A 20,146-nucleotide genomic window follows, 5' to 3' on the forward strand; every position below is an offset into this window, starting at 1 on the left:
ATATGTTTTCAAAGATATACTCGTAAAACCCCTTAAATTCGATTTTCTTAGTGTAATTTCGTAAAATGGATTTGATCAAATGGAACTCTTGCGTACGTTTTATACTACGTGAAATTTCAATTTTTGACAAAGTTATAAGAAATAACTGAATATCTATTAAATATTCTTCCGATCTAACATCCTGTCGATTCTTATTATTATAATTACTTTTGCGCTCTTTTCTACAACCGTTTTAACTATTTCTTTACTTTCATTTCTTTGTTATTGTCGTTTCCTTTCCTTTCTTTTTCTTTCCTTTCCTTTCCACTTCTTTTTTCCCCTTTCCTTTCCTCTCCTCTCCTCTCCTCTCCTCTCTTTTCTTTTCCTTTCCTTTCCTTTCTTTTCCTTCCTCTTCTTTCCTTTCCTTTTCTTTCATTTAGAACATAAGATCTATGTAATAAAAAAGTAAAATTCCGTTAAGAGCACGTCCCGTTTCCAAACGATGTTTCCTCAAATTATCATACAATTCAATGCGTCCATTGTCTTGCTCGAGGGAAATTTCATTATAAAAATTGCTTCTTGTAAAAGACGAAAGCTTTTCCTTTTTGTTCTTCGTACAAATTAGCTAATGCAGTACAGTGGGCAAAAGAGCACCGATCGCAAACAGTAAATGCTTCGAAAAGGATTGAATCGAAGGGTTCTCCTGTGAATAAGTATCTTATTAACTGGCGATTCGAAGTCGTGCTCCATTAATTATTTTCCTAGTGACACATAAAACATCGACTGTATGTGATACATACGTAGTATGTTATAACTATAAAAGGTCCATAAAAAAGAGCCGCCGTGGCACCGTATAGTATACATATTACATATATGCAGTAGAAATTCGGAAAATGAAAGCGCGAATGCAAAGCCCATAGCTGTTTGTTACTCTGGAAAGTTAATTAAATATTACATGTAATATTAAGTTGGAGCATATGAAATGTTTTTCTCAAATACAACCTCAATTTATTCGCTTTAAGGTTGATCGATTCACCCCACGTATTATTATGCATTATTAGAATTGTTAATAAAAGTTCTGAAGATGGCTAACATGACAGTTTACATGTACCTATATAAAACGGTATTAATTTTATTCCGCACAATATGTACCTTCTTTTTAATTAAGTAGAGGTGATAGGTAAGCCAACTGCGTGGAATTTCTCGTTTTCTCTCACGTGTCGCGCGAAGTGTGTAGGAAAGTGTCGCACATAGATTTCCGTGGAAAGACGTTTTCGATGACTTGCTTTAAGGTATTTGCTTCCCCTAATCTTTCACATGGCACGGTACGTACATATCTAGTCGATGCAGATACATTGGCACTCTATCATTACACTATCAAACAAAAACCGACTTCCTACTCCCTACGAAACCTGCAAAGTTCACATCTTCTGATTCATTACTACTCCGAAACATATTTTCTATTCATGTATTTTTTACTGTATAATCGAGTAGCTATTGGATCTAAAATATTAATCCTCGATAGATACAAAGAAATTGAACTTCTTGTTATCGTAAAAGAGAAAAGACATTATCGTTTGCGATGAATTACAATAAAAGCGTTAGTTTTGCGATAGACTGTTCTCTGAAAACTCTTTTCTTATTTCTCGCGTGCTTCCACAAGTGGAAGAAACCTTCGAGCCGTAAAGCTACCACAAATATGTACAACAGTCACGTTCCTGCTTAGTGTTCTCCTTCTGCAAATCGTACCGCTTTTGTCTCATTTTGGCGTTTAGCTTCGCTTTCTTTTCTGAAATTTCTTCGTTCCCTTTTGCGATTTTTCTTTACCGGTCCAATTGTACAGGATCCATTTTTTCTCTTATCAAAATAACAAACAAGATCCTATAAACAATACAAAAGTATTGTAACGAAATACATATATTGGAAATTATAAAAGAGAGAAAGAGAAGCTTTGTAAGTGTGAATGTATGATGGAATCTATTTGTATGTGATGTTGTTTTACGGAAGATATTTGATACGTATTTTTTCATTACCTTTTTACATCGAAGAGAAAGAGAATGATAAAAATACGTCATTTCTTAGTTGGACCATTCTTTAAGAACCGAATAATTTTAGATATATTTTAAAACTCAATTTTTCAAACTAGACAGAAAAAATGTGTTAAATTTTCGTCTCGTATGAATCTTGTAACTGCATATGTCCGATCACGCACAATCTCTTTCTACTGAATTGTACAGATTGATTTCCTGTACCAATTTAAAAATGTAAATGAAATTTTGTTTATATCTCTGAATATGTTATCGCCAAAGAAAATGCTTGGAAAACGTATTATTGTGTATTACGACTTTATAAATTTCTTTTCTCTTTTATTCGTATTTAACTTCAACATGAAATGAAAAAAATTAAAAAAGAAACAGAACGGATTTGGTAATTTGTATGGTGACGGTATACACGTAGTTCGTATAATTTAAAGAGACTAGACTTGAATTTTTAGTTTTTTTGCATGTGATTTCTTTTTCCTCTATTCGCAAAATATATTTTTAATTCTACGTGATACTCCCTTCGTATTTCGTTGCGGTGAAATCTCCTTCGCAACGCTTGGCTTCTACGATTCCATTTTATCCTTGCAAGGAGATATATGAGATCGCTGTTCCATGATTATAATAATATAGCACTTCCTGGTCTTATAATAATTCCCGTTCTGTAGTAATATTATCTAACGCTGCTTCATAAAGACGCTTCTTGTATAGAAATTATTAAATAAATTCGCTACTTTCGCTGCTATTTAAAATCCTATTTATTTGTACGGGCAACTAAGAGAACTCACTTTTATGGTCCGATACTTTCATACATGGTAGGTACATTTAAATTTCAGAAGCTTCTGAGCGAAGCTGAATGTAAATTAACCAATTTTGGAAAAAAACGTAAAAGGTAGTAATCTCAATCTATTACAAATAGTAATGCGTGAGCGATTTGAAATTGTACATTAGCACGAAAAAAACCGACATTATTTTGCCAAAAAATGAAGTCAACATATTTCGATCGTTTTAGATAATTGTTAAAAAGTATACTATGTACTATATATACTAGTATATACTACATACCAGTGTGAAAGTTATTAGAGCTTCAAATTGGTCGCAGAACTTTTTAAATGCTTTATGTAAGTCGTCCTCTAGATTAATTCGTTTTCAAACTTGTTCGATTTCCTAAACGATTAAATCATCATCAAACAAGTGCTAGTAATACGCGAACTCGATAATAATTAGTTTGCACCAACGAAAGTCGAGTCAAACAGCGTTAAACGCGCGCTTTCGTTTCTTATTGATATTTTCTTAAGTTATCCGTATCGCCTATAAGAAAATTTATGATAAGAAAAAATCAGCGAGCCAAATGGTTTATCTTTGGTTTGACCCACGCCAGTGACGCAAAATACTCTTAATGGTTCGATAATCGAATATCTGTCACCAGATTTTCATCGAACATGTGAAGAACTGCAGCTCCAGATTTACGAACACTAGTTGGATAAATAAGTATTATGGTTTTGTATAATTTATATAACGATCCTTTGCACGATGTCGATTAATAAAGATTTGTTGCGACTTTGTTGTTCATATTTCCTTTTGGACAAATTGCTTACAGGAATTGTATTAGGAACAGAACGTGCTTAGTCGCATAGAAAATAGCTTATTGTCAAAATTACTTCGCTTCACCGATATACGCAAATGTAATTTTATACAACGTACAACGCCTATCGTATCTCTCGACCAAAAGAAAGAAATATAGGTCGAATCAGTGTTGAAATTTCGGTATTCGGTCCGATCGAAGATTCGACTGTAACGAAAGGCGATATCGAGGTAGAAGATCGATATTGAGAAAAATTAACAACCAAGCCTGGCTATTGTTGACGAACCAACAAAAGATTCGAAACTAGCGGTGCAAATGTTCCTATCCTCGTCGCTGTCGATCCGTAACCAAGACATTCCCGCGCTTTTACGCTCGAGTGAGCATTACGGAAAAGAAAAAAGTTAATAAAAAAGTGAAAAAATTAAAAAGTGACGTAAGATTCCGGTCTATATAATCACCATAGAAACGTTGAACGTGGAAATCTGGTATAGAGAATGGTCGGTGGTGGAGGGCGATAGAAAAACGAAAATGAATCCCAGCGACGCAGAAGGGAATCGGCATACGGAAACTGGAAGAACGATGGAACTGTGAAAATTACGATTTCGCGGGCGAAAGTGCGGGCCTGCCGACGTATTGATTGTCGGTCGGTGGAGAGAGTCAGCGCGCCTGTGCTCCAACGTTTCACGCAGAGACCACGGGAGAAAGGGAGAGAGAACAAGAGAGGAAGCGCACCAGTAACGAAGAGAGGAAGCAGCGAGGGCGCACGGAGGGCACACGGAGGGCGGAGAAACATCGACAGAGGGAGAGAGGGTATGGAAGAGGGAGAAACACCCTCGCCCCCGTGGTCCTGCTGCCACCGTGTCGGTTTCCAGTCCAGTCTTCCCCTAGGCACTCGACAGGCCGGTACCTGTTTCTCGAAGCGACACGCACTCTGTCTGTCGTTCTCGCAGCACACTCGTCAAACACACGACATTCATACATACATACATACATACATACATATATATATATATATATGTATATACACACATACATGCACACATACGCAGATACATTCGTGGACACGGTTCTTCTGCACGTATGAGTCTACACACACATAAAACAATTCGCCACGACGTACGGTGTATCTGTATATATGATACATAAAGATATACTCATACGGAGAGAAAAATATAACATACATAATATAGAGCGAGGAAACGTACGCGGGCGCACACGTAGAAAATACCAACCGCGCAGAGGCACCCACATGTCTACTCACACTGTGAACACGCGTACGCGAGAGACCGTGCCGCACACACGCAACGAGTGGTTATCGCCTTCATCTTTGTCGTTTTTGTCGTCATCGTCACTGCCGACTTCGTTTTCAACTTGTTCCTCATCGTCGTCATCGCAGTTCTGGTCGCTTCTCTACTCTGTCGTCGCTTCGTCCCTCTATATCACACGGCACAGTTACAGAAGGAAACGAACAAAACCAGGCGTGTTACATCGTAAAAGAAACGAGGAATAACTCACACACGATCGGCTGACGAAGAATTGCGTGGCAAACGGAGATTATGGCCCGTGAAGGGAGTTAAGCCTTGTGCCGGTTTCCTCCCTGCAAAAAAGATTCACTGCTTCAGGAAATATCAATCGAGACTCGGCAACCTACGATCTTGCATGCGAAACCGTTGTTTAGGAATTCAATAAATAGAGGTTCGAGATTACTTGAAATGTCATCATAGCCGACGGAAGTCAAGGATATTCGACCACTGGTGTCTGACACCATTTCTGAGAAACGAAGAATTCCGTTGGTTATTGTGATCGGTGGGAAATCGATCAGGCGAAAATTGGACAACTCGCGATATCGTCAATGACTTGGTCGTTCCATCTTGAATCATAGGAGAAAAAGAACGAGGCCTAAAACCAGTGCCCTTCCATTACCATGTGAAAATCTGGTAACCGGTTCACGCTAACCTGGCATCGTGCTATCTAGTGGACGGCAAACTGTTAATACGCAAGAGAAGTTACCAGTGGAAAGTTAGTCTGCTGCGTGTTGCGGATCATGAACCCTGTTTGAAGAGCGACGACAAACTTTAAAAGTGGGGTTCATCGTACCACTTTTCGTGGGAGACAAGTCCTGAGCCTGTGGTAGTAGCCTAAAAACAGTGATCTTCCTGTAGATATACATATATATACATGAACGCCTATTTTTGTTCTTCTTCGGCTCGAAAGCCGAGCCCATTTTTTCCGGAACTGGTCATGTTAGCGAAGCAAAGAGATAAATAGTAAAAATTATCGTAATTCTAACGAAGAAGCAGAGAACACACTTGTTAACGAACGACATCACCTGCACCGAGAGAGATTAAATATTTCTATATATAGAAATCTATATATGTATATAAATACATATATATATTTGTATATCTATCTATATATGTGTATATATGCATATATATAAATGGAAAGTATACATATCTTAACGATGTTGATGATTCATAGTATATTTTGATCATACGGAGAGTAAGATAGAAACAAAGAGTGTGAGTGAGAAAAAGACAGAGAGAGAGAGAGAAATTAGCGAGAGAACGAGCAGGCAAATCGACAGGAATAATAATAAAAAAAGTTCGTAATATATGTAAAAAGATAAAAGTAGATATTAAATCGTAAATAATAAAACAAGGGAAAGAAAGAAGACGAAAATCGAATTGTTCGAGCCTGATCGTCATTTATAATTGCCTACATGCCTGCCGCATTCTATCGACGTGACAGAAGCATGTACGACTGTGACATGATTCCTGATCGTCAGGTATGTTTTACGATAATCTAGTACTTTGCTTTTAATATGCCGTATCGAAATTTCCAACGATTCATGACACGTCGAACAAAGATTGAATTGTATCGGCGAAATCTAAGTGGAAATCGTGATAAATCGATAAACATGTGTTTTCAAAAAATATGTCGCAAAGATTGAAACGAAATTTGGAAGAATCGATAAAGTTTCGAATGCTTCCCGATCGTTTTTAAAAAATAAAAATAGTTACGAGCAATTTTAAGATAAAAAACTAATACGTCCGAGTACCACACGAGCAAATGATATTTCTTTTCAAAGAATTTCATTTTATACCTGAAAGAAAAACTTATTTTCTTTCATATGAACACAATTACTAGAAGCATATACCTTCCATTAACTGTGATCAAAAAATTTTGAATAGCGTATAATCGAATAGTACTCTAAAGATTGTAGATTACATTAACGAAACAAGCAACAGCATTTTTACTGTCCTTTATGATTTCCACCGATAAAAAGAATCGCAGTAAGATCATCTCAAATCTCTATAATTAATTCGCGATGGTTATACGATCATTATCATTGTATCTATATCACACGGTCGTGACACAAAGCGGATCTTTGCGCGAATCCAAGTGCGATGTTTCTTTGTAACTTAAACTAATATTTTATTTAATAGTTTGGAAGTAAATGATCTGCCTATTGTTCTTTCCGCAACATAATTAAGTTAAAATATTTTTCGTACGAATTTGAAACCAGCGATAAGTCCAGTAACGATAACGTTCATTTTAGAATGGAACGCGATGATTGATCTAAAAATATAATTCCCTTAAGCGTTTACACAAGAATGAGAAAACAAGCTAGAATGGTAGAACAGCTTTGAAACCATCGGTTAGGTAAAACTTTCTCGATAAATTCTTGCTGAATCCTCGATACAGTCCACGAGTAAACTGAATTATTACATCTGATCATGATTATCGTAACATACGATAAGAAATGAAACGGTTTTGCAAGCAAGAGGAATTCTTTCAATTCGATTATTATGTAGTTTCATAGGTTTTGTTTCTTTATCAAAAATTTGACGTGAAATAAAGGATTAAGACTAAAGGATTACGAATTCGATTACTGATATATTCTCCTTCAGCCCTGTCATTTAGGAAGCAATTTTTCTAAATTAGCTAAAATCTCAATGACTTGGAACTCGATTAAAATTTGGTAATCAACATTCCCCTACCGCGATTTCAAAAACAATGTTTCTAATTAATATTTTCGCAAATGCTCTTGTTTTAGGTCTTCGGTTTCTATTATTCTTTTAGCATCCTAGCCTTATTAAAGTTTGCATTTAACGTAAATTAAATACCAATTGAGAAAATAGACAACTACAAAATAGTATGGTATAAAATGGTATGGCTAATGATAACAATAGGTAACGACACTTCGTTGAAAATCGATAATAAAAAACAACAAAATTTACGAAGCGATCTGTGTAATATATTATATTTATACTGATTTTTTAAAATTCGATATTTTCAATTCCGTGAAACTTTCATTCACAAACATTTTATTAGAAATTCCGTATTTTAACGGAAATCTGTTAGACGTATCATAAAGAACATAAAGTATGCGATGCATCACTTTGTCAGTAAACGTGTATCAAATAAAAACCCGAAAGAAAAAAGTAGAAATAAACGAGATTAAGAGATAAAGTGGGAAAAACAGATCTAGAAAGATAGAAAGATGAAACGACGGCTCTGCTTCTGCAAAATAACGACGTCTCTAAGCTATCTTTTGATTGGTGTAACACACTAAGAATTTGAAATCGAAGTGTACGAAATAGGTGCTTGCCTAATTCTACCGATCTTGGTAACGGAATGTCTTGTTTCAGAGGAAAGTTCAGTTTCCGAGCAGTTTCGTCGTAATTTCCGTTCTTAATCTCCACCTCTAATCTAGAACTATTAATCCTTTTTCACTAAGAATTATGGTCAATATTATCGCGTTTCACATCTAAAACAACTTTGTCTTTGAGGATATTATAGTATCTACCGCGATAAAAGATTTATTTAGTTCTAATTTCAACTTGAGACACAGCTAACATTTTGAATTTCAACAAGGGACGAGATGTACGTGAAATGAACATGATTTGATAGTGACCACGAGATCACATTAAAAGATATATCTGTAATCATCGATGCGAGTAGAAAATCCATTCAACTATGGATATTTCAACAACTTTCAACGATGCGAATTCCGTCGAAGTATTTTGGAAGAATTTTTATGTGCCGATCATTCATTTTTGTATTAACAACGATTCTTTCGTATTTCTCTCCGAGCTTAAGATAATTTATACCGATAGAAAAGTACAGTTTGTTTCAAAATGCTGCAAAATTGAGAATTAAAAAATTCTCGATAATTATGCTAGTTGATCTACTTTTGATTGCATCATGAATCTTCATATCGTGGGAATAATGGCGAAAACTTGATTAAATATATCTTTAAGCACTATTCACAACACAGTTCTCGTAGATTCGTCAGCCGCTATCTGGATTCGACCAACCCCTCGAACCCTCTCATTTTTAGGGAGAATCCCCAACGGAGGAAACCGCCCTTTCTCCGCTATTCTGTGTCTTTCCTACTTGAGAGAAGGCAACTAAGCTGGTATAGCAAAGTCATCTCGGTGAAGTGAATTTCGTACCAAGTCTACCATTAAACTCTACTTATTACTTTCTCTCGGGGACATAGCAAGCAGATATTTTTCATATCGAGAAAAATTATTAGGCCCTATGTCCAACATGTTCTAATGCTCGATCTTTGTTGTTGTCATTTTATTTCGAGAAGAACGGAGAATGAAATTATATTCTATATAATTTCCAAGTGGTTAAACATGATATAATTTGAAATATTTATTCTTCTTTATTAAAGAATTTACTAATTTATTAATTTATTAATTACAATTTATTAAAACGAACGCATTTATTACTTTTATCGAGTAAAAAATTTACGTGTTGCTTGCAAAATCAAATCAAGTTTCTTACGATACTTTATTATTTACAACACGTAAGGCTCGTTAATATTTGAATTATTGAATTATTAAGTTTGAATATTCTTTTCTCATGTATCGATACATATTTACGCGTTTCTATAGTTTTTCGTTGATAGGCACTGATCAATCTACTCGTAACAAACAAGTTTTCGATAAATTTAAATATAGAATAGAATTATCTAGTGATATCGTAAAGAATCTTTACTTAGAAATAACGGGACACAATAAAAGGAATTCTATCTTATTGTAACTTATTCTCATAAGTTTGAAGTTTTATGAATTTTATTTTTATAAGTTTATTTTTATTTTATATTTTTATGAGACTGTACTGTTTATTTTTTTTATTTATTTATTTCTTTTATTATAACTATTCCTTAGAATGCCTTCTGGCTTGCATCGTATTTATAATACATTTACATTCTAAGCTCTTATCTTATTAATTACTTAACTGAATACATTTTATCTCTATTTTACGTTCGAAAAATTAACGGTAATCTAGAGAGTACATATTACATAATAGGAAACGTAGAAGAATATTATTTAAAAGAATATAAATAATAGAGAGTATTACTCGTAGAGAAATATCCGTTTAATCCGTTATCGTTTCCTTATAGTCTATGAAGCATGACCGTTACTCTTAAGTAACAATACTTATATTGAACGTTTTATAATTGTTATATCTAGACGATATAATTACATAAATGTTTTATATCCTATATTTTCAAAGTGACAATTACTTAACGAGGTAGTTAGTTTCTAAATAGTTCATTACGAAGTTCTAATTATCCATTTTTCCATTATCTGGAAAATTATCCATTCCAATTATCCATAAGAAATTGATGTCAATTAACTGTTTGTATAATGTTTCAAGATATTCGCAATGTAATCTCTCCTCCGATAAGTTGAGCATAAAGTTTTTTCGATCTGAAGTTATTCTTATACACGTCTGAAAAGAAATCTGGTCGCTTTAAAAATATTCCACCAATCCTCACAACAATTTCTATATTTCTTTTTAAATTCAGATAAAACGATGAAAGTAGCGTTGTGTTATATATTCAAAATTAATTTGGAAGTAATCCTATTTTATTAAAGAACATAAAAATGTTTTCGTACATAACGATGTCGAAAATGTTCTCGCTGATATCAGCTTTTGTTACAAAACAACTCAAATACTGTCACGAACAAAGAATCAAAGTATCTTTGATCATCTATCGATAAATTCCTAACATTTCTTCGATATTAACGTATAGATTTGATAATCCAAACCTTTCGAATGAACTGTCACATGTTAATGATCACATCGTTTTACAATACGATTTCATCGAATCGTCAGAGGCATCGATTTCAGCGAGGTACAGGTCGTTATAGCGACGGCGAATCGTTTTCCGTGGCATATCTATGGAATCACTTGGAATCCAATCATGGATAAACGGATTACGTTAACCCTGCACGCTGTATCTTTGTTTACATAGTAGTATCGTGAACAGGAACATCATGCAAAATTGTCATCTTAGTGACAAGCCAGGTTTCTCTTTACAAGAACATCGACGAATACGTTAGTACACCTAGAATAAGAAGAGCCTAAATTTCTAGAGAATTTTAATTAACAGATAATCTTGTTTCCAGGGATTTTCAGAATATTAACTAGAATGTACATCATGTATGGTTAAATATTATTAATATACTAATAATATTAAATATTATTAGTATATTATATATATTACATATATTATATATATATATATGTGTGTGTGTGTATGTTTTATATATAATATATATATGTATATATAAATGTAAATGTTTAGCTTGCACTGTTTTCCCCCCGATGTGCTTATAATGTCATTAAGTACGTGAAAGCGTGTATTAATTGTGCACATTGTGAGTTTTCGCATTTTGAACCAGTAATTTCGCTTTATGCGCTCCAATGTCTTCTCTGCGCTCAGTTGTCCCGCGTCGTGGTGGTAGAGACGACATATCTGGAAGCGCGCGTTCTTCGGCACCACACATGCCTTTCCTTCATTAGGTATTGTCTGTATACCTTGTTGTCTTTCAAGGTATACTCCTCGAAGTACTGTTTTGTTTTAGGGTTCCGATCATTCGTTCCCAGGATCTTTCTGACGTGTGCCAGTTGCTCGTCCTGCAACTGAGCCGCCATTATCCAATCGGCCTCCGTGATATCCACGTACGCAAAATTCAATATCGGTAGCGGGTTTTTACTGAGGGCCATTCTCGTTCCGGCGCGGATATCGAAGGTAAATTCTTGTACGTCCAACCACCAAAGTTTGACCCTGGGCAATAAATTTTTCTTCGAGAACGTCGTCTTCAAAGAGTTGCAGTTCGCGACTACCTTGAAAGTAAGGCCGAGTAGGTAAACTCTGAAGTACCGTAACGCCAATACTACCGCCATCGTTTCCAACTTGTAAAAATGGTAGTGTGGTGGTCCGCCGTGATCTGTTTGTTGAAGTACGCGACGATGGTCATGCCTCCATCCTATTACTTCTGTATAAGCATTGCTTTTACATCTAAGGAGCTCGTATCCTTAGGTAGTTCTGTTAACTGTTTCGGATCGAAAATCATCGTGGTCAACATTCTCTTCGCTTCACGGAAATCCTGTTTCTGCCTTTCCCCCCAACACCACGTAACATCCTTCCTGGTCAGTCACGTAATCAACTCCACGATCCTTGCGAAATTCTGAATGAATTTCCTGAAAAAACTCGCAAGTCTCAACAATTGCCGCACTTCCTTGATGGTTGCCAGCACCTTCATCTGCAGCACGGTTTCGTCCTTCTATCATCCCGGCTGCACTCCCTCTTCGCCAATTTCTCAACTGAGGTACTTAACCTTCATCTTAAAGAAAGAGCATTTTTCCAAGTTGAGGGTGAGTCCGTACGTTCGTAATGTCTATAATAGCTGCCACAGCCACTCTATCCCCTTGTCCATAAGCCGTTAGAACGTGGCAGGGACGTTCGTTAGTCTGAAAGGCATTCGCAAAAGCTCATAGTACTCCTCTCGCGTTACGAATGTCGTCTTCGCAGTGGAGTTTTCCGCCATCGAAACTTGATAGCATCCGGATGCCAAATTCAGGCCCGTAAAATATTTAGGACCCCCAAACTTGTCGATTTGGACATCGATCGATCTGGCATTTAGCTTTCGATAATCAACACATATCCTGCAATTGCTCGTATTTTTCTTCACTAAGGTAATCGGATTTGCATACGGCGAATCCGACTCCAAAATGATTCTATTGTTCAAGAATTTCTTGACCATTTCTCGTTGGTCCTTCTTTCCAGCTCCGCGAGGCAACACGGACGCGTCCATTGCGCGCTTAATTTTGAGCGCCGTTTCGTCTGTTTTTCTTAACTCGCGCATTGACGATAACGTGCAACAACGAAACTCGTCGATCAACGCAACACACTTCCGATGCGCTCCTTTCTCAATCTCACCAAATTACAACTTGAATTTCGCGATCACGTGCGCAGAACCCGATATCCCTCCCCGTCGTGATTTTCTTCCGCCCGAACGTAGGACTCTCGTTAAATATCAAACAGTTTCCACGTTTGATCATGACTACATGATCTTATAATCTGAAGTCCTGTCTGATGATGACGAGATGCCGCGTGTATTTGTCAGGAACTACGAACGAGTCCACATTGGTCTTCACGTTTTTGATCGCGATCATCACGCGAGCCACCTTATTCTCCACCATCGTTTTTCGCGCAAACATTCGAGGCAGTGCATCCGCGATAACCCTCGTCGCAACACCTAACTACCTGGCTACCGACGAGCACATCACGGTGCACGCAATACCCGTGTCAACGAGGCTATTTACTTGATTCCCGTTGACACTTATGCTAATCCATATAAATTTAGCACCGGTTTTATACGGTCGAGAGTATTTTCTTGCTTGCTAGTATCACCCTCCTTTTCGGATTTGTGGCACCGCCTCGCGATGTGTTCTATCTCTGAGCACCGCTGTGACACCTACCACTGGTCGTCAATAGACGCCCTTTTCCTCTTTTTTTGGTCGTCGCCGGTCGTTCCGCCTCCTTCCGACGGTCCCCGTCGATGGCCGTCGGACGCAGCCTTGATTCTCTCGACGTGATCGACACTGGACGACCCCGCGTTACCCGCCCTCGCGACTGCATGTCGCCAAGGGTGCTCATAAATGCGTATAACGCGTTGGAGTCATAATGCTTCGCCGAGCTCACGGTGCGGGCAACAGCGTCGTCCGGCATACCGCCGATCACCATATTCTCCTGATATTTATCAGGTATATCGATATCTAAGTTTCGCAATTTGCATGGCTTCTGGAAACAATAATCTTCTAAGTTCTGCCCAGGCCGTGCTTCATACGATGCTGCCTCCTTGAACAGACGGCTAAATGGCACTGTCTTCAAGAACTGGGCCACCAGCAGTACTTTCGTCTGCGCGTAGGTGATGATGATATTGGTGTCACGCCACTTCCTGAGGTCACAGTCGCGTGGCAATCAACCGCATTACCGACAAGTCGTCCCAATCATACCACTTGACAAGTTCATCCACATGTCAGACCCATTGTTCAATCACTACAACTTCGTCTTTCATGAAGACGAATACGGAGATTAATGATTCGTCGGCGAGTCGGGTATGTGGCCGCGAGTGTGAGCGGTGGCTCAGATGCACGAGCATTTGCTCCAAGCGTTCTAATCGACCGTTCTTGTCCGGGGTCCTACGACACCCATGCGGCGAGCGTGGACGCGAACGCGCGGACGATCAAGAGCGCGGTTGCGAGCGCGCAAACAATCGAGAACGCGGACGCGAACAAAGGATCTCCACCAATCGTTCCAGCCATGCCAACCGTGCTCCTCGGTCTTCATTTTTCACGTTTTCCGCATTTTCGCGTCGTACTGACGAGACGTTCAGGAAAGAACCATGTTTCTTGAACTTGCAACGGACGCACCGCGAAATACCGATTCGCTCATTTCTTCCTTTTCTATTCCCTCTTCTCTATTTTTCCTTTTTCGCACTCCGCACTGCACGCGATCACTGTGAAATGTTTCGCATTATAGCACGTAAGCGAATCTCACTTCTGATATGTAAGAAGCACTAAAAGTGAATTCACGGTAGTCCCGCTTACAGCACGTTCTGTAAGCTCGGAAAATAATGAACTCGCGTGATTTTATTTTTACGTTCGACCGTGGTGACGATTGTACAAAGAATGGTCGAGTACCCTCGGCGTCGCAGCCGCGCAAAAGGTCAGAGCCCGCTAGCTTGTGTTCTAACCAGGGAGAGGGCATACTTTCGACACCCTCATGTGGTTTCGTTATCTCTTCCTAGAACCCAGGCAATTGCAATCGTAAGACGTTGGGACCGCTGGGCCACACACCATGCGGATGAGGGCTTAATTTATAGCGCTCTTAAATGTTGACGCCTACTTTTCTCATAGCCGAAGATGATGAAAGACAGCTTGTCAGCCCGGGCGTTCGATCTTCGTATTTTCTTACATTGTATACATATAAGTCTAATATGTAACCAAGGCTACTTCTCATACAAATCGATTTTATCAAGATTTAATGTAAATGTGAACAATATTGTCATTACAATCGGACACTGTTCTTTGTAACAATCCATTTGTTACAAGGAAGGTATTGTGGATAAATTTAAAACTATAGTCTGCGATTTTAGTTGTGCTACAACTTAATTTATGAACGTGCAATTTTTTGCGATTGAGATGTCGGTCTCGTGATCATCAATTATTATTATTATATACGAAGCTTGGAGTATTATTATTATACTTGAATCATTTCTTCCACCCTCGACAAAAAGGTATTCTTTTCCGTGTACTTATTTGTCCCCTTGATATAGATAATCAAAAGAACAATACAAAACTCCTTGTGATATACTAACTACTCGTTCAGTTTAAACGTGAAGGAATGATATGCTTAACTCTGCGAAGGTGAAATTAGTTGGTGAGGTCTAGTTAGCCAGGAATAGAGCGAAGTTTGAGATAGTTTCGTCGTTTCTTAATTTCGTTCTTCCCTTGAACGGTGCCTTTAGATTTTTAACAAAAAGAGCAAACGACAGTGTACTGGATAAGCATCGGAAATTAGAAGCATGACAGGAGTAAATTGACTGGGTAATTCATTTCCATCGATTCCCTAAACTCTCGTTTTACGGCAATGAAATAGACTGCACTGGTAGAGCGGCGTCTGGTTAACTCCTAGTCATCCGTCGTTTATCTGAGTGAAACTGACGTAGTGCTTTTCCATTTGAGCAATTTAATGGATTACATCGAATCTCCCATCACGATTGTTTGTTTTCATGATGGCAGGAAAATTGGATGAAATCGGCATCATGCTCGGCTATTTTCAAGGAAAATCTTCGCGTGCCATTTCGACGGAGCTAAAATTTACATTGTAGAATAAAAGCACGAGACCAAGGGAGCTGCTGCTATTAGGTTGGTGTCGGTAAAATGTTTCTTCAAGTAAAACTAGAGCTAAAAATTAGAGCTAAAAGATTCATCGTCATTTATAATTCGGTACTTAATCCTTAATTATCCGAAACTTTTCGCATTTTTATTTACAGTCTCCGTAATTTTCCTACTTTTTCTCTATACCTTTTTCAATCTCATGGAATTTGCTTGAACCCTTCCATGATTAAAATTTACTGAATAAGCATTGTCACTGTTTCTCTGAGATTTTCTATGACTCAAACTATATTACCATTTGTTCAACGTTTCTTCTTTTATGATATATTTTCAACGAAAGCGCCAAAGAAAAGTTATATGCCATACGCTTATAAAATATAACGTCAGAAAAGTTGTATACAATTGCGAAATGTTTATTTAGCTTACTGTATTTTAATAAAAATATGAAAGTATAAATAAATAAGAATTTTAACTTTCTCGATGGAACAATACATGAAATTTCAAATATAATCGTCGCTTATCGTACAAAATTAGTAAACAAGTGAAAATAAAATCAGGGTTCCAACCAGAATTGTATCCTCATCCTGATTAAGATTCAAGCGAACGAAACGAAAGATTTATATCAGATGTTCAAACTTTAATAAGCTGCCGTTCGCTGTTTCGTTATTTCGCTAATAAAACGCCGACAAGATAAATAATGCATAAACAACGTTAGTGAAAGGAAAGAATGTCTTGAAACTATGTCGTACGAATGGTTAAACCGCGATTGAGTAGAAAATGGCGAAATGAGGAAGCACTGTGACGGATGGCGTGAACGATGTAAAAGCACAGCTCATGCATCTTTTATAAGGGTAGAAGTAGAAACCAAGGGGTTGTCGTGAGTAATCGCATAATACGTACAAGAAGGGACCAAAGGGGGAAAATCAAGAGGAAATGTCGAAGGTTAGATCATGCACAAGCCAATGGCCACTCGTTCTAAGAGGCTCTATCCTCTTAATTAACTCTACATCCGAATACGTTTTATTTCTACGTCGTTGCCATCCTTTCTGATGATAACTATCGATTATCACTTTCTATTTAGCTGTTGCATTGTTTTAAAATATTTAGCATATTTGGCAAATTTAATTTATCGAGGCGAAAGGATCAATGAAAGTATAAATTGAATATGCCAGGTACAAACACACGATCAAACTTTGGTGTCGTGTATATGTTGCGAATTAATTTTCTATAATGCGTATTAATTTTCTATGCGTACGAAAGCATAACATTAGAAAAAATCAAACGATCGCACACATAAAAAAGGCATGTAGCGTAACGAGCAGCGAGTCGTTAAAAAGTTCAGTGACTTCCATAGCGAAAAGAAGAAATGTATTGAAAAAATAAATATCATAATATCAGATTGTTTACGAGCATGCGACCTCTCACTTTGAGAGACTCTGCAGCCCTGATTAACGCCAGATTAAATATTTACGATCTTTTACAGCTAACCATCACAACAAGGTTCGTCTTTGCACTATAAATTACAGCGGTTTCACAGGACCCACTGCAGGTGGTATCGTTCTAAACCGCCATGTTCTCCCTGACTTCCGTTTTCTCCGTATCTCGTTGCAACCAGTTTGATTAATCGCATCCGCGAAATTTCCCATATAAATTTCTCTATTTCATTATAGTTTATCGTTTCTATTTTTTTGTGGAATTTTTTACATCATCTACAACTTTTAACAGGAAGACTAATTTTCCATTGGATTCATTTATATTATAAAAATCAATTCATATTTTATGTGATATATTAACATTAGAAACAATAGCTTTCTTTTTATGGTAACTATTTCTCGTTATAGTACAAGTATATTCTTTCTATAAGTCGAAAACTACACGTAATATAAAACTCCTGATTTCTGGACAGAGAAACATGTTTTCTCAAGCATCTTGAGCTAATAAAAAATATGAAATATAAAAATATAAAAAGAGCCAATGCGGCAAGTTAAAAAAGTAGCACCTAACGTGGAACACAAGAAATTTGTAAAAAAATATCTTTCATTTTTTAAACGTATATTACATCAATTTTCTTTGTCTTTTACACGTTGAACACGAAAATGAATGTGCAATCTCTTCGTGATTCTAACGAAAACAGCGAATACATTTAATTCATTTCTCGCTATTATTGTCTTGTTCTTAATTTTCGCTACAAAATAAATATCATCAAATATCAACATCATCATCAGTAACAGCGTCATTGACATGTTCGATATTACAACGTGTTCCATATTAACTACTTAATTCGTTAATTACATTATTTATAAATCAAGTCGATGCATGTGTAAACACTGATTAACTATTATCACATTGTATTTATCGCTTATTGTGCAAAATTACCGATTTTACATAAACGGCCAGCGTTACATACCGTCCACATTGATTAATACGTATAACAATTGTTCCCTTATCAGTCGTTCTTCTAACAACATCAATATCTTTTTTTAAGGACGAAACAGAGAAAAAGAAAAGAGGGAAGAAAGACAAAAGATTATGGTTGATGACGGAAATAATTCACGAGGACGTTAGAGAAACGCGTCAAAATCGGGGACATTAATTAGGAAGTCTTAGAAATTTGTTCGTAAAAGGAATTCACGGGTTGAGAAAACTTGGTTAATTCGTGAACTTGGCTTTTTAGATAGAAAAATGAACTGAGTAGAGTTGGAGAACTGATTAAAACGTACGATTCGCGACGTTATGCTTCACATAATTTGTGGAACCCTTTTCGTGGTTCCATCGTACAGGAAGATTTAACGCTAATTCGAACTACCACGGGAATTATTATGCATCAACCTTGTTCGATTTGAATTCGAATTAATACGACAAAACTATTATTAATAACGTCGGCAAACTGTCTGATAAATGGTTCGCACTAATTTTGTACATTCGGGAATCGCAAGATCACGATGCAAAATATTCGCCATAGAGGTTCTCATAAATACCGTGTATTATCGCACATCCAACATCAAATAATATTCTATCCGCGATAGATAAAATTCGGGATGCGATCAATGCTATCCAACTAATTGACTCGTGAAATTTTTATTTATACGATATTAATAGGAAATAGAATTTATTTTATAACCAGTCCCGTTGCAAATGATCTAAGCGAATTAAAGTTACAACAGCTTAAGAATATCGTTCGAGTCTGTTGGCTTTAAAATTACTTAGTTGCTTTGCATTATTTCTTTACTAATCATTTTATTCTTAAATTTCTAATATTTTCTCTGCATATAGCACCTGCTCGAGGTATTAATTCCATTAATTTCATCGCGGGAGTCATGAGATTGATAGCTAAGACCCATCCAAGATTTCTAATAAACAAATTACACGCGATTCGCATAATTCCATGTATGCAATAACTTTCTTATTGCAGGAAAGATGAACTTATGCGAAGAATTTGTTCTCCGTCCTGTCGCTGGATGTGTGGCCTACTTATATCGAACTAATGAATTTATGAGGTTCCTTCCCCACGCGACCGTACGACCTTACGGTGGAAAATTTTCATCGTGATGTTAAGTTAGATGGCGTCAGAGATTAAAAGTATTCTTAAATAGTAATTCCGACTAGGAACCGACGTTATTTTCGTGATATTAATGCGTTCAAGAACGCGATATGTTAAATTCTGGAGAATTCTCCGGACGACTTTATTTTCTGACGTATAGATCGTATATTCGTCAATTTTTAGTTTTTAATTTTCTCTAGAATTTTCTACCCGAATTCAGAGTGATCGGATCTTAAATTACGACACATTTTCAACTGTAATAGAAATATACACTAATGCTTACGATTAAAAGTATGCAATCCTCGTATAGTTTTACCCGAACCTAATTTAATATAATATATTATAGAAAATTACGGATAAAAGAATAATCGATATTAATATCAATGCGATAATCGCATCATTTATTAATATTATAACTGTGTATCGTAAGAAGAAGGGAAACGAAATCGTCTATTATTCGAAAGATATTAATTTTTTGATCCACGTGTCTGTTCATATCTCTTTCTCCAATTTTGATTTAAAAATTTCGGATTTTTATTTTTTATGACGTTGCATATAAAGCAATACAGAGAGAAGTTCGATGACAACCGAACTTCGTGAAATACCTGCATATTTAACGGAAGGGTTGTTAGTTAGAGACTGCATAGTATCAAGAATAAAAAAAGAGATACTGTCATGTCACAACAGAGATGTCCTTTATCCTTTCCATGGAAACTATACGGCAGTAATTGCGGGAACAAACGCGATCCTAGGGAAAAACACGAACCAGAGAGGCTGTCTGATTCG

General features: G+C 36.8%; 1 protein-coding gene across 4 annotated transcripts in view; it reads left to right on the top strand.

Annotated features, from left to right (window-relative positions):
• The window catches only part of LOC126923699 (alpha-catulin), an 84,324-nt gene that overhangs the window by 11,643 nt on the left and 52,535 nt on the right, over positions 1 to 20,146 (top strand). Inside the window, exon 1 of one of the 4 annotated variants that reach the window (XM_050737408.1) lies at positions 4,440 to 6,391. The exons of the other annotated variants lie outside the window; for them this stretch is intronic. Within the exon in view, the coding sequence (XP_050593365.1) occupies positions 6,326 to 6,391 (66 nt within the window). The 5' untranslated portion in view covers positions 4,440 to 6,325. Of the gene's footprint in view, positions 1 to 4,439; positions 6,392 to 20,146 lie in introns of those variants that run through there. 4 annotated transcript variants of the gene reach the window in all.

Source organism: Bombus affinis, chromosome 13, assembly GCF_024516045.1.
Source record: "Bombus affinis isolate iyBomAffi1 chromosome 13, iyBomAffi1.2, whole genome shotgun sequence".
Lineage (NCBI taxonomy): Eukaryota > Metazoa > Arthropoda > Insecta > Hymenoptera > Apidae > Bombus > Bombus affinis.